This window comes from Chiloscyllium punctatum, chromosome 1 (assembly GCF_047496795.1).
Source record: "Chiloscyllium punctatum isolate Juve2018m chromosome 1, sChiPun1.3, whole genome shotgun sequence".
NCBI classification, from domain to species: domain Eukaryota; kingdom Metazoa; phylum Chordata; class Chondrichthyes; order Orectolobiformes; family Hemiscylliidae; genus Chiloscyllium; species Chiloscyllium punctatum.
The window spans coordinates 41,126,640-41,141,911 of record NC_092739.1 but is presented as its reverse complement, the minus strand read 5'-3'; the positions used below and the strand labels follow the sequence as shown (position 1 = coordinate 41,141,911).

Here is a 15,272-nt window from a genome sequence, read left to right as displayed (position 1 = left end):
AAGATTTACAAGGATGTTGCCAGGTTTGGAAGGTTTGAGCTATAGGGAGAGGCTGAATAGGTTGGGGATGTTTTCCCTGGAGTGTTGGAGGCTGAGGGGTAACCTTATAGAGGTTTATAAAATCAAAAGGGGCATGAATAGGGTAAATCAACATGGTCTTTTCCCTGGGTTGGGGAATCCAGAACTAGAGGAATACGTTTAGGATGAGAGTTGAAAAACTTAAAAGGAACTAAGGGGCAACTTTTTCACAGAGAGTGGTACGTGTATGGAATGAGCTGCTAGAGGAAGTGGTGGAGGCTGGTACAATTACAACATTTAACAGGCATCTGGATGGGTATATGAATAGGAAGGGTTTAGAGGGATATAGACCAAGTGCTGGCAAATGTGACTAGATTAAGTTAGGATATCTGGTTGAGTTGGACTGAAGGATCTATTTTTGTGCTGTACATCTCTATTACTCTATGACTCTAAGTCTGAATTTGATTGATAACAATGAAACACTTGCCAATTATTGGAAAACCCACGAGCTTCACTAATGTCCTTTACAGAAGGTCACTGCTATCCTTACATGGTCTAGCCCACATGTGATTCCACACTCACAGCACTTTCTCTTAACTGTTCTCTGGGAAATAATGGATAAGCAATAAAGGCTGGCCTAGCCAGCTCGGCCTATGTCAAGTGAATGAATAAAAAGAAAATTTCCAGGCCCTTGTCCCTGGACTGGTAGCTCCTGTAATCCTGATATTATGAGGATTGACATATTGCATTAATAAGTGCTATTGTCATTGTTAGCACTAATCATACATTCAGTTGAGTAATGGCAGGCCTGGTCCAATATCACAGACCCTAGGAGTGTAATCCTGCCCACCAAGAACTGCCAACCTTTGTGCACTGTTCAGCGTTGCTACTGGGATGCAGTAACTATTGGTGCCACATACTCCCACAGAGCCTAGAGCACTGATCGACCCAGGGTGGAGGGGAGGTGAGGGAAGGACAGCAGCTGGTGGAGTGCAGGTTTCAGAATTACGAGCATGTATTGTATGTTGAGAGAAGTCACCAATCGGAAGTTTGGGTGAACCACAGTAGACCCTTCTCTTTCCCGATGGCATTCGGACAATAACTGCCTTTGCCTCTGCCTCCCTAATATCTTCAAGAAACCTTGACAGTTTTGGCTTTCCCTAAAGTAGCCATTTAACAAACTCAGTTGGTGACCTGATGGGAAGGCTGACATTCCTTTCTCAACGCAACAAATAAACTCTTACTGTGGGAAACAAAGCGGTTTGAAGAACTTCCATGAAGTGTATCCTCAACATTCAGAGAGTTGGTGGAAACACTGCCTTCAGTCGCTGTGCTCTAGGGAATCTGGCAGCCTTAGGAGTGGATGGGTGAGGTGATAAAGGATTTCCAGTCGCAGTGCAAGAGATTTCCCTATGCTCAGAGCTGCTGGAGGAGTTTCGATCACTGGTAAATGGGTTGGGGAGCTCCTTACTTCCTTGGAAAGATTTGTGAGGAACTTGTGAGTGTGTCAGTCGACACCTCCCCTGGCCTTTCAGTACAACATGATGCTGCCCAAATACCCTGAAGCAAATCTAGGAAAGTGTCAAGGGGTTTCAGTAACCTCTCATTGGGCCATCACACAATGAAATCTTAGCTCCAGCAATGGTTTGCAGAGTGACACTGACACCAATGTGTTCCCCTCAGCCTGCCTCTCCATGGCTGGAGACAAAAAAAAACTGCAGATGCTGCAATCCAAAGTAGACAGGCAGGAGGCTGGAAGAACATAGGTCACATTAGGAGGTGGAGAAGGGTTGCACATTTACCCCCTGCTGCTGCCTGGCTTGCTGTGTTCTTCCAGCCTCCTGCTTGTCTACCCTGTATCTCAATGGCAGCTGTTGTGCCTACTCTATCTAACAGCCTCCTAGCTGAGACATGGTCGAGCTGTGGAAGCCCTGTGCACACCTGCTCAAACTCTCAGGCAGCTCTGCCAGTCCCGTCTTGGTTTGCCTCTACAATTCCAACAGATCGAGCAGGTCCTTCAGCAGAGACCGTTCCAGCCGGGACACAGCTGCGGGGAGCCATCATCCAAGTGCCCACTGGCCTCAGCCCTCACCTGTATCTTCCTGATTATGTGGTACTGACCAGATGATGACCGTGGCCTGGTCCACAATGGACATCCCACTGAGGGGTAAGTTCCTATACTGAGTGCTGGGTATACAGGAAGTGTGTGACTCCATCCCCTCAGTAGTCACCTTCTAAGCAGCTCTCAGGTGGAGCACATGGGGCCTAGTCCTGCGTCTCCGGCAGTCACCCCTATAAATGACTGATGAGCTTAGAGTGCTGGGCTCCACTACCTTTCACAGGAACAATAGGCTGCCCCAGTCACCAGGAATGCCAATAAATCCGACTGATCCTCACTCTCCACACTCACTAATCCAAATTCAGGCCCAGCTAGGAAGTGAGCATGCTGCTAATTTCTGAGGTTTGCGCACAACCCGTGTCAACAGATGGATCTCTGACATTCCAAACCTTCTGTGGTGTATTGAGGTCTTTTCTCCCACAAGCATAAGGGCAAAAAGGTGAGATTTCCAATAGTGCTAAGGAGCAACTCTCACTGCTCGATTGCCCTCTGATTCCTCATATTTTTCAGTTGTCCTTCACTGCTCATGCTCTCAGGAAATCTGCACAAGGCCAGAGGATGATGCAAGTACTGAGTATATGTGATGACAGAAGCTTATGAGAAGGGAAGCAGTTTACACTTCAATGTCCATCCTGGCCCTTAACCATTCAGAGCCCAAACTTCTTCCACTCACGTTTTGTCCTTTTAAAACTTCATTCATGGGATGTGAGCATCACTAGCTGGGGCCCATTCCAAGGGGGAGTTTCAAGATGTTGACTCTTATTATATTGCCCAGTCAGGATGGTGAGTGGTTTGGAGAGGAACTTGGTGTTCCCATGTATCTGCTTGGTCCTTCTAGATGAGTGTGGTTGTGGGATTGGAAGCTGATCTCTAGGGAACTTTGGCGAATTTCTGCAGTGTATCTTGTAGATAGAGAACACTGCTGCCACTGAATAGTATTGATGGAGGGAATGAGTATTTGTGCATGCAGTGCTGATCAAGCAAGTTGCTTTATACTGGACAGTGTCAAACTTCTTGAGTGTGTTGGAACTGCACATATCCAGGCAAGTGTGGGGGTATTCCATCACACTCCAGATTTGTGCCTTGTAGATGGTGGACAGGCTCTAGGGAGTCAGGAGGTGAATTACTCACTGCAGGATTCCCAGGCTCTGACTTGTTTTTCTGGCCATTGTATTGAGGTGTCTAGTCCAGTTCAGTTTCTGGTCAATGGCACCCCCAGGATATTGATAGTGGGAGATTCATCGAGGGAAATCCAGTGGATTCCCCTGCTTTACTTAATCACATATGTCAAAGGCTGTCTTATCCCCACTTCTGGAATTCAGATCTTCTTAGCATATTTGAATGAAGGCTGTAATGAGGCCAGGAGCTGAGTGGCCCTGACAGAACCCAACTGGGGATCACTCAGCAGTTATTGTTCCCTAGGTGCTGCTTGATAGCACTGTTGATGATACTTTCCACCGACTTACTGATGATTGAGAGTTGACTGATGGGGCAATAATTGACCATTTGGATTTGATCTAGTTTTTGTGTACAGGACATACTTGGGCAATTTTCCATTATTAAGTCAAGTGCAGCTGTACTGAAAGTGTTTGGCTAGGGGAGTAGCACATTCAGGAGCACAAGTCTTCAGTACTATTGCAAGAATGTTGTCCAGGCCCACAGCCTGTGCAGCATCAAGTGTGTCTAACATTTCTCGATATCACATGGAGTGAATCAAATTGGCTAAAGACTGCGTTCTGTGATGCTGGGACAGAGGCCGAGATGGATCATTCACTTGGCACTTGTGGCTGAAGATTGTTTCGAATACTTCAGCCTTATTTTTACAGCTTTATAAGATTTTTGTTCGGCCCAGTATTACTTTCAGTCCTAGTTGCCACATTCCAGGAAGGATGTGGAGGCATTGGAGAGAATGCAGAAGAGGTTTACCAGGATGCTGCCTGGATTATCAGGTATGAGCTACAAGGAGAGGCTAGGAAAACTTGGGTTGTTTTCCCTGGAACATCAGAAGCTGAGGGGAGACCTCGTGGAAGTTTATAACATTATGAGGTGCTTAGATAGGATTGATAGTCAGAAACTTTTTCCCAGAGTTGAAATGCCGAATACTAGGGGGCATTTAGGGTGAGAGGGGGAAAATTCAAAGTAGATGTGAGGGGCAGTTTTTTTACACAGACAGGGGTAGGATTGTGGAATGTGCTTCCAGGGGTAATGGTGGAGGTAGATATGATAGGGGCATTTAAGAGACTTTCAGATAAGCACATGAATAAGCAAGGAATAGAGGGATATGGACCAAGGGCAGGCAGAAGGAATTATTTAATTTGGCATCATGTTTGGCACAACATCATGGGCAGAAGGGCCTGTTCTGTGCTGTACTGTTCTATGTTCTGTTCATTGATGATGGAGATAAGCACTTGCTGCTTATTCTGCTTGCTATACAAGTAGTCCTGTATGGTAGCTTCACCATATTTCAGGTATGCCTGCTGCTGCTTCTGGCATGTCCTCCTGCACTCTCAACTAAACCAGGATTGATCTCCTGGTTTGATGGTAATGGTTCATTGGGGGATATGCCAGACCATGATGTTACAGATTGTGCTGGAATATAATTCTGCTGCTGTTGATGGCTCACAGCACCTCATGGACACCCTGCCTTGGGTTACTAGATCTGTCTCAAGTTTGTCCCATTCAGCATGGTGATAGTGCCACATAACATGATGTAAGATATTCTTATCATGAAAATGGGACTTTGTCTCCATAAGGACTGTAGGGTGGTCACTCTTACTGATACTGTCATGGACAGAATCATCTGCATCTGGTCAAGTAGGTTGTTCTCTCGTCTTTGAGTTCTCTCACTCCCTGCCACCGACCCAGACTAGCAGTTATGTCCTTTAGGACCCAACCAGCTCAATCAACAGTGCTACTGTGGTGCCACTCAATGATGGAGTACATTGAAATCCTAACCCTCCACCCCCCACCCCAGACTATGTTCTACATCCTTACTGCCCTCAGTGCTTCATGCAAGTGACATTCAACATGGAAGAGCACTGTTCATCCGCTGAGGAGGGGACTGTCACATGGCAATCAGCAGCAGGTTTCCTTACCCATGTTTGACCTGATGCCATGACTTCATGGGATCTGGAGTCAATGTTGAGAACGCCCAGGGTAACTCCCCCTAATAACATACCACTGTGCCGCCACCTCTGCTGGGTCTGTCCTGCTGGAGGGACAGGACTTATCCAGGGATAGTGATATGGGACATTGTCTGTAAGGTGTGATTCTGTGTGTACAATTACATCAGGCTGCTCCTTGTCTGTGAGACAGCTCTTGTAATTTCAGCAAGAGCCCCCATAGTAAGTAAGGAGGACTTTGCAAGGTCAACAGGGCTGTTTTTACCATTGCCATTTCTTGCATCTAGATCGACGGTGGGTGGGCTTTCATTCCTTTGTTTGTCCCTTTCTGGTGGTTTGTGGTTGACTAGGCCATTTCAGAAAGCAGCTGAGAGTCAGTCACATGGCTATGCACCTGTCAGTTAAGGATTGCTCACATTGCTTAGTAACACAGATTGTAAATGCAGAACCTGCTTTTCACAGGAATTAAGCAAAATCAAGGCACACTCAAACACTGGTACAGAATGTGTGAGTTTCAGCAATTTGTTAGGTTATCTGGTAATCAATTAGTGTATAAACACAGATTTATTAATAGTGGTGCCCGGCTAATCTTAAAGGCATAGGACAAGTACTGAAGGAGACACAATTCCCATCAGACATGCACTGACTGTAAATTCTTTATAAAGGTGAAAGTTTACACCTTCAGGGCCTATGTCTGAAACAGTGAAACACCGAACTGTTTGGTCACTAGACTCCTTCCTAGGATTCATCAGGATTCTCTTGTTCTGAATTCAGCCAACACCTGAACTGCTGCAATCAAAATGAGTTCCATCTCCAGCCCAGCTGCAGCTCCTTAAAATATTCGCTACAGGCCTCCTCCAAACAGGTAACTGGAAAATACATCTGTCCAAATCTGAAGCCACAAGGATTTGGAGATTTTCTCCCAATTCCAGATTCATTCCCAAGTCCATTTTAAATTCCTGTTCAGCCACCTCCAAGTTACTTCTCCCAAAGCTACCTACTGGTCCCTTTCAGTGAAACAGGAGCACTCAATTAACACCGGTGTCTTCAGCAAACTGCCTCAGGGTGAGCAGCAAGAATTCGTATAAATTCTTCAGGACAAAATCTGTTAAAAAAGAGAAGTGAGATTGTGGTATTAGAGCCTGCAGTGACTGATCAGCCAGATGTGTGGATTACCTACACTGCTATAATTTGCAACCCTGCCTCTTGGACCATACATCTCAGATTTGGCGTAAAGAACATATCACTCTCAGGCATTATGAATGAAGACTTGTGTTATATCAAGGGAGGAAGGTACCTATAAAAAGGATCATCTGCCAGAAATGAACCTAGAAATACATTTGTTAGATCATTCTACTCCGAAGCAAAGTTGGGAAAACCAGTGCTGGAGAAAATAACTTCTCTTCAGGAATCGCTGCATTAACTACATTGCCAGGTACTAATGTTAGCAATATATGGAACTGGTGTATCCATGATGCTGGAATGCGGTGTTAAAAACAAATGGCAGTGACACAGCAATAAGTGCAGTCGCACCTGGTGTATTGCGTACAGTTCTGGTCACTACATTATCGAAAGGATGTGGAATCTATGGAAAGGGTTCAGAGGCGATTTACTAGAATGTTACCTGGTATGGAGGGAAGGTCTTATGAGGAAAGGCTGAGGAACTTGAGACTGTTTTCGTTATAGAGAAGAAGGTTGAGAGGTGACTTAATTGAGGCATATAAGATAATCAGAGGGTTAGCTAGTGTGAACAGTGAGAGCCTTCTTCCTCGGATGCTGATGGCTAGCATGAGGGGACATAGCTTTAAGTTGAGGGGTGATAGATGTAGGACAGATGTCAGAGGCAGTTTCTTTACTCAGGGAGTAGTAGAGGTGTGGAACACACTGCATGCAACAATAGTAGACTCGCCAACTTTAAGGGCATTTCAATGGTCTTTGGATAGGCATAAGGATGAAAATGGAATAGTGTAGGATAGATAGGCTTCAGATCGGTTCTACAGGTCGGCGCAGCAGTGAGGGCCGAAGGGCCTGTATTGCACTGTAATGTTCTATGTTCTAAAGCAATACGCTTACAAAGAGGTTTCATTTGTTATTTCTTTTTATAAAATATGTACACTTTTTTGGTCATGAACAAGTAAAATGGCACATGAAGCATCGCCACACTAGTCAATATTTTAACTCTATATATCCCATTGTCCATTCCATAACCTCTAAAATTCATCCAGTTTCGTTTGTCCCCAACAAGAAAGGGGAGTCACAAAAAAAAATTACAAAACAGGCCAACTGTACCACAATGCTAAAAAATAGCTGTTAAGTGCAAGTTAAAAAGCTTTGATAAAAAGCTAGACTGCAACATAATAATATTAACTGTAGCAGTTTAAATACAAGGCTATCGTTAAAAGATTTCTTTCTTGGTTTGACATACATTTTTTTGATAGGTGCCACAGATTTAGTTTTTATTTAAGCTATATACACAACCAGCTCTAACACTGAACAGTAGCATAATTACATGGAGCTTATAGGTTATAATAACATGGTAAGTATACAATTAAAATACTGGCAAGTACAGTTGAAACATATTTCTTTCCTTCAAGGTTTTGAATTTTCATGAGTGCTAACACTAGTCAGGTGACCAGTCACCTGACTTTCCCCCTTGTTATCCATTGTCTCAATCTTTCAGTCTTTACTGTATCCAAATGGTGTTACTTCTATCTGGTCTTCGTGTCTCCACAGTAAGGTCACCAAACGTCGAGAAAAATTGCTCCATTTCCTTTTGCAACATCTCATTGCGTTTCTCAGCATCCTCCCGGGCACGCTCTGTGTTCCTCATCTTTATTTCCACCATGGTGTACTTCTTCCTTTCCTGGTCCAGCTCGTCGTGAAGTGTCATGACTTCTGACTCCAGCTCAATGTTTCTTTGCTCCAAACTGCAAAGTAGAAGAAGAAATGAGCAAAAATGACAGGGATATGATCAAAGGTTTGTGTTAGTTCTAAAAGATATAACTATCAGATTGCATGTTGATCTCACTCCCCTTGCAAAGACCAAAGTTTATAAATGCTACTTAAACATGAAACGTCTGTTGAGACGAAAATGGCATCCACAATAGGGTGATTGGTTAATGGTAGTGGGCTAAGATGGGGAGTTGGATTGTCATATTTCTATCACAGAAACAGGAGTAGGCCATTCAGCCACTTGAGCCTGTTCTGTCATTCAGTGAGATAATCGCTGGCCTGTGGCATAACTCCATATCCCTTAATATCTTTGCTTAACAAAGAAAAAAATCTGAATTTATTTGTTAGGAAGTAAACCTGATGTTGTCAATTGACTATCTGTTGTGTAAACAAACTTATTTTCTGTCAGAATTTAGTTCAACAAAAATGAATATTTAATTGGTTTTGTAATGTATTGATACATGGAAGAACTGGGGAGTAGAGTGTGTGTGAGAGAGAGAGAGAGAGAGAGAGAGACAAGAGTGTGAGAGATAGATAGATGAACGGGTAGATGGAGTGAGAGAGAGAGTGAAAGAGGTTGGTGGAGATAATTCTATACAGACTTTCTCAAACACAAGCTGGAGTCATTGTTAGGTGCATCCTGAGTATGCATTCAAAGTAGATCCTGATGTTAATCATAACTCAATTGTCATTGGGTTACAGAATTTGCCACTTTCTGTAAATTTCTGTTCCCAGTTACTTTCTGTTCCTTTCTTTTTACTGCTTTTAGGAATGACACCAGAATTGTGAGAGACGTTCTATGCTTTACATTGAAATTCAGTTTGAAGAACTATTGGCTCTTAACAAATATGTTTGATTAGATTACTTACAGTGTGGAAACAGGCCCTTTAGCCCAACAAGTCCACACCGACCCGCCGAAGCGTAACCCACCCATTCCCCTACATTTACCCCTTCACCTAACACTACGGGCAATTTAGCATGGCCAATTCACCTGACGTGCACATCTTTGTGACTGTGGGAGGAAACCGGAGCACACCCACGCAGACACGGGGAGAATGTGCAAACTCCACACAGTCAGTCGCCTGAGTCGGGAATTGAACCCAGGTCTCTGGCACTGTGAGGCAGCAGTGCTAACCACTGTGCCACCGTGCCGCCCGCTGTTTGCATGGGGTTATGGTGATTTCATTTGAGGCTTCACAGCTGGATAGGAATATTAAAGCTCATAATAATATCCAAAAGGCAGTGAGAGCTGGCTTGGATAATGATGCAGAATTTGCTCTGTTCTTCTCTCAAGTGTCAGTCTTTGCTGATTTAAAAGTATTAAGATTCTTATTCTGTGATGTCATTGAGATGCAAGATGAAGGTTTAGCAAGGCATTGAGACAATCCCCAAAATGGAGATTTAGTGAAACAGTAACCCCATAGTCCATGCTGTCTAACCTGATAAGGAAAAGGTCAATTGCAAAAGCTTAACTGGGTAGCACGGTAGCTCAGTGTTTAGCAGTGCTGCCTCACAGAACCAGGGAACCAGGTTCACTTGCAGCCTCAGGTGACTGTGTGGAGTTTGCACATTGTCCACATTCTGCGTAGGTTTCCTTGGGGTGATATGGTTTCCTCCTACAGTCCAAAGATGGTGAAGGTAATCTTTTACAGATTTGCTCAAACACAAGCTGGGGTCACTGCCAGATACATCTTGTGAGTAAGCATTCAGAATTGATCAGGTGGGTTGCCCATATATCCCAAGGATGTGCAGGTTAGTTTGATTAGCCATGGGAAATGTAGGGTTACAGGGATAGAGTGGAATGCTCTGCAGAGGGTCAATGTGGACGATGGGCCAAATTGTCTACTTTCACACTATAGGATTCTATGACTGGAAAGGGAAGACATGGGCTTTTGTGTAGATTGGGGGCGGGAGCTGTGGTTTGACTAAAATGGCGTCACAGATCCAAATTTGGAGTACTGCCACTTGGCATCCATTATATTGGTTGTGGGGGAGAAGGGGAGGAGAGGGAATGGAGAATGGGGATGAGGGTTTGCACTTCAAATGTGCACGTTACTGAGGCAGCTGCACATATACAACTGCAGCTTCCCTCCAGACTGGGCCAAATTTCATAAAGAGAGAGTGGAAAGTCTAAATCTTGTACAGTTACTTATTGCAGAGGAATGGTCCCAGAAAACTTTTGAGAGAGGTCAGATGGTCCTTTGAGATTATTAATAATAGAATTTAATATAAATTTAAAAGTGGATAAACTCATTGGAACTGTCAAGCTGTCAGAGTATTTAAATCTTCAAAAGAAAACTGCAATGCTATAAGTAAGTGCTTGCTATTTGACTTAATAACTTAAGTCATTACAGGATTAGTGTTGCATAACTTGTTTCACAATCTATCATTATTACAGTGGGATGTGTGTCAGTTCATAGTTTGATTGACAGCTCCTCGGGCTAATAAAGTCTCTGAAATATGGGATAAAAGAGAATTAAATGTAATGAATTCAATATTTTTGTAAAATAATGAATTCATCAGTAAACATTAAATAACATTGTCTATGGCATGCTCCTGAGTTCTTCCAATGGTGGATACCTGATAAATTAACATGGAGAGTTTAAGGGTAGGGTGCTAGATGGGGGCATAGGTTGGCAACAAATTGCCATGGGGATTGGTTGAGGGCTGCATATTTGCATGGAGTCCATACCAACCCTCCAAAGAGCATCCCACCCAGACTCACCCCTCCTTACCCTGCACTTCCCACAGCTAACCCACCAGCCTGCATATCTCTGGTCACTATGTGCTATTTAACATGGCCAATCTACCTAATCTGCACATTTTTGGACTGTTGGACAAAACCCTTGCAGACATGGGGAGAATGTGCAAACCCTACACAGACAGTTGCCAGAGGCTGGAATTGAACATGGGTCCCTGGCACTGTGAGGCAGCAGTGCCACCCAAACAAAGTTTCTCCAACCAAATCTTGTACAATAAAACTTTTCATCCCTGGACCCACCCTGGTACATCATTCCTGCATCATCTCAGCAACAACTGTCAGTGACATATTCTAAAGATCCATTGAATAAAGGATTGAAATATCACTTTGGGATAGAAATTGTTTGCTGCCATTTTTTTGTGTAAGAGATTGTGATTTATGTATTGGTCACAATCTATTGTCATGGTGTTTGGCTCTGCCTCCTCATTTACCTTAGGGTAGCACTGGGTTAAGCAGGGCCCATGCTGCTGCCTACCAGACTATTTAGCAGGGACTGAACAGTGTGCATTAGTAGCATTGGTCTACAGCACAGGAAAAGCCCTTTGGCCCATCAAGTTTGTACCAATCAAAAACAACAACGACCTAACTATTCTAATCTTATTTTCCGGCACTTGACCTACAGCCTTATATGCCTTGGCACTACAAGTGTACATTTGAACCCTCACAACATCTGCAAACTGTTATGTTATGCATGTGCTACAGCCAGCCCTACTTCAAAAGTTACAGTGAATCAGCAAAAGGCATCACTGAACACTTTTGGTGGAAGAGAGCAGTGCCAGCAGTCTGGGAGAGCACTGTCAGATTCATGGATGTGGTGCTAGATGCCTTTGCCATGTTGGTGAGATACTGGCTTACTTTGCCGGCCGGCCCATCAGCCTTCGGATACTGACAAGCAGCATGGCGACTCCAGCTCCAACTTGGCAGGAGGGATGGCCCAAAGCTGGCACACTCTCTGCAGCAGCAACTCCATCTCCCTGTGGCACCGCAGATCAAAGACATCGTCACTCTTAACCCCCCATCCCTGGCTTTTGCAGCGTTGATAGGGAAGGTCACCAAATCCCCCACTCTTCCTGTGAGGAAGCAGCAACACTTGCTGTCCAGTCTCAGCACTCACCACAAACTACTGCAACAACATTCCATGCTCACTGGCACAGCCTACAATGTCAGAAGTTACTATAAGTTACTTTCCCTGTATGTTTGGTGTTAGGCGCTTTAACTGATATTCGCACAGGACCCTGTTTGAAACTGAACACGTTCTTTTTGGTGAGTGACAAGCAGATCTGTTGAATGGATGTAACTTTACAAATAAAGAGTTAAATCAGCTGGGAGGGCAGGGTTGCCATGGCAGCACCATTCCATGGCTTCTAGCGCAGACTGAACTCCAGTGGGAGGACTCCTCTCACCACAGAGTACCACATGGGTCACTCTGGAAGTGAGGTGTACAGTGCATCCGAGTCAGAGTCTTTGGCTTGTAGAGTGCCATCTCTGAATTTCACAAACACTGTTTTTCTCCCCTCTACAATTTGTTTTGGGATCAGATTCTGGCCTTGAGTGAGCCAGAAATTGTGTCTGGACTGGGTCATTACTCGAGAGATTCCAGCTTCTTGTCTTTGACTCGGGGATGGGGTGGAGGCTTTTTGGGGATGGTGGTGGTTGGAGGTGGAGGCTGCGGGTCTAGGAGACAGAACTTCCTCTGATGGCCACATGATTGCACATTCTCCCTTCCCTGTCTCCCAGGAAGCAAACGGCTACATTATCCTTGTTACCTGCTAAAGCAAAGCAAAGTTAATAGCATGATTAACATTGTCCTCCTAAGCGTTTGCTAAGCCAAGTTAGAATAATAGAGGGACAGAACCCTAATGGGATCTTATGTCCTATTGAAGGTTATTGATGATGAAGCAGGAAATAATTATCTTTTGTGAAGGAGGAAATGTGATTTCATACGGAACTGCCCATCATTGAATATGTACTTCATGCCACATTCAAAATACAATCATGTATTTACAGGAGCTATGGCAGTTTCCAGCTGCTGCATTGAAGCTGTACATCAGAAGTCACGATATGCACAAAACAAATAAACTACAAAAGGTTTTGTTGGTTATGTTCACCTACAACCATCCTTAGAAATCATAGTTGTTAATTTGTCTTCACAAAAAAAAAGAACATAACACTGGAGAGCTACTCAGAGCTATTTCAGATGCTGCATGATGCAAGTTAACAGTCTCAAGAACATATGACTTTCTGCTTGTGCAAAATGTAAATTCACATTCCTCTGTAAACAGCAGTGCTACAACTACTGAATTCCCCATGATGATTCTGGAACGGATGATAATTTTAAGTGAGGAACATCTGGATTTCTTAATTTTCCCAGCAGCTACCCTCTGGCACCAGTGCAGCTGGAAAATGGTACAGAGAATGCTTGCTACAAGACCAAAGATTTCAGTTCATCATTTGTCTGCTACAATTGAAAATAGCATCAAAATGAGTGCATCATGTGTAAAGGGGTTTCAACTGAGGCATCTATGAAGGCTATTTACTGAAAAGTTTTCGTTTTAAGATCTCCAGTATTGTAGTACCTGGTTGCTTAACTCGCATAGGGAAATTTCTAGGCATGTGGAAATAGTTAGAAAACTAATAAAGAAAGTAATAAATTAATATGGTTTTCATAATGCAGAGCTCTTTAGTTCAAATGGCAGATCTAATGATTTTAGAAAATATTTGAGAATTCCAAGTCAAGAAACAATTCAACAAAGTTACTTTTGCCCATTCACCCAACCTATCTATGCCCATTACAGATTCCTTATGTCTTCATCACAATATGCCCTCCCACCTATTTTTGTATCATCAGCAAATTTGGATCCATTACCCTCTGCCCACAACTGAGTCACTAATATAGATAGCAAATAATTGGAGTCCTAGGACTGATCCTTGTGACCAGTTACATCATTCCAACCTGTAAAAGATCCATTCATCCCAAAAGTCTTATGTGTTCACCAATTCTCAATCCACGTTAATACTTTATGCAATACCATAAGTTCCTATCTTGTACAATAACCTTTTGTCACCTCCTCGAATGCATTATGAAAATTCAAATAAATTATATTAACTGGTTCCCCTTCATCAACTCTATGTGTTATATCCTCAAAGAATTGCAGCATATTCATCAAACATGATTTTCTTTTCACAAGGTGGCCATGATGTTGCAGTGCTGGTGTTGGACTAGGGTAGACAAAGTCAGAAGTCACATGGTGCCAGGTTACAGTCCAACAGGTTTGTTTAAAACCTGACAAAGGAACAGCATGCTGAAAGCTTGCGATTTTAAGTAAAGCTGTTGGACTATAACCTGATGTCATGTGACTTGTGACTGTGTCCTTTTCACAAAACCATGTTGACTCTGTTTGATCGTGTTAAACTTTTCTAAATACTGAGCTAATTCTTCCTTAATAATAGACTGTACCACTTCCCAATGACCAATGTCAGGGCAACTGACCTATTTCTCTAGCTTTCTGTCTCCCTTCTTTGAACATGAGCAGCTTTTCAATCCTCCTGAACCCTCCAGAATCAGTGTGCTCCGGAATAATTTGACCAATGCCTCCATGACCACCACAGCCAGTTCCTTTAAACCCCGAACGCAGACCATGAGATCCTGATGATTTATCGCACTATAAACATGTCTCCATTATAGCAATCAAGTCATATCCATTGATTTCTATTTGTGCTGTCAACTCATTTATACAAACGCTGTATTCGTTCAGATAAAGAGCCTTCAGCTTTGACATTTTCACCATTATTACTCTCCGATTCTAAGTTCTGTTGACCATTCTGCATATATTTTCTATCTTTATCTGTCGTACATTCAATACTGTTTGCCTCTCTACAACTTGCATCTTTACTCTCTTATTTCTTTATGTGTTAAATGTCCCTTTGATTGAATCCACCTCCCTCATTAATTTAACTAATTAATTTAACATCCTATCTGCAGATGGTAATAGATGGATGTGGATAGCCTTATCAATGCCCCATTGTATTCTGAAGACTGCCTTAAATTCAATCCACAACACAGGATGTTGGAATCAAAGTGAACACCACTCCTTATTTGGAAAGGGTCATTGAACTTATATGAGTTGTCCAATGGGGCAGCCATGTTATCTTGGTCAGCTGTTAGCACTCAGTTACACCAGAAAAACATAGAACCAACAGTTCTGTGGTCAAAAAGCCAGATAATAAATAATTGCTGGCCATCAAGCAAATAACATAATTAACAATAATGGTTTGAACATTGTAGATCACAACAGTGAGG

At 43.2% G+C, this 15,272-nt stretch overlaps 1 protein-coding gene across 8 annotated transcripts in view; it reads right to left on the bottom strand.

Moving 5' to 3' along the window:
• Positions 1-7,374: 7,374 nt before the first annotated feature.
• Positions 7,375-15,272, bottom strand: part of arhgap24 (Rho GTPase activating protein 24) — a 466,730-nt gene continuing 458,832 nt past the window's right edge. For all 8 annotated transcript variants that reach the window (XM_072595205.1, XM_072595287.1, XM_072595116.1 and 5 more), the window contains one exon: positions 7,375-8,186. In XM_072595205.1, the coding sequence (XP_072451306.1) occupies positions 7,943-8,186 (244 nt within the window). In that variant the 3' untranslated portion in view covers positions 7,375-7,942. The remainder of the gene's footprint in view (positions 8,187-15,272) is intronic.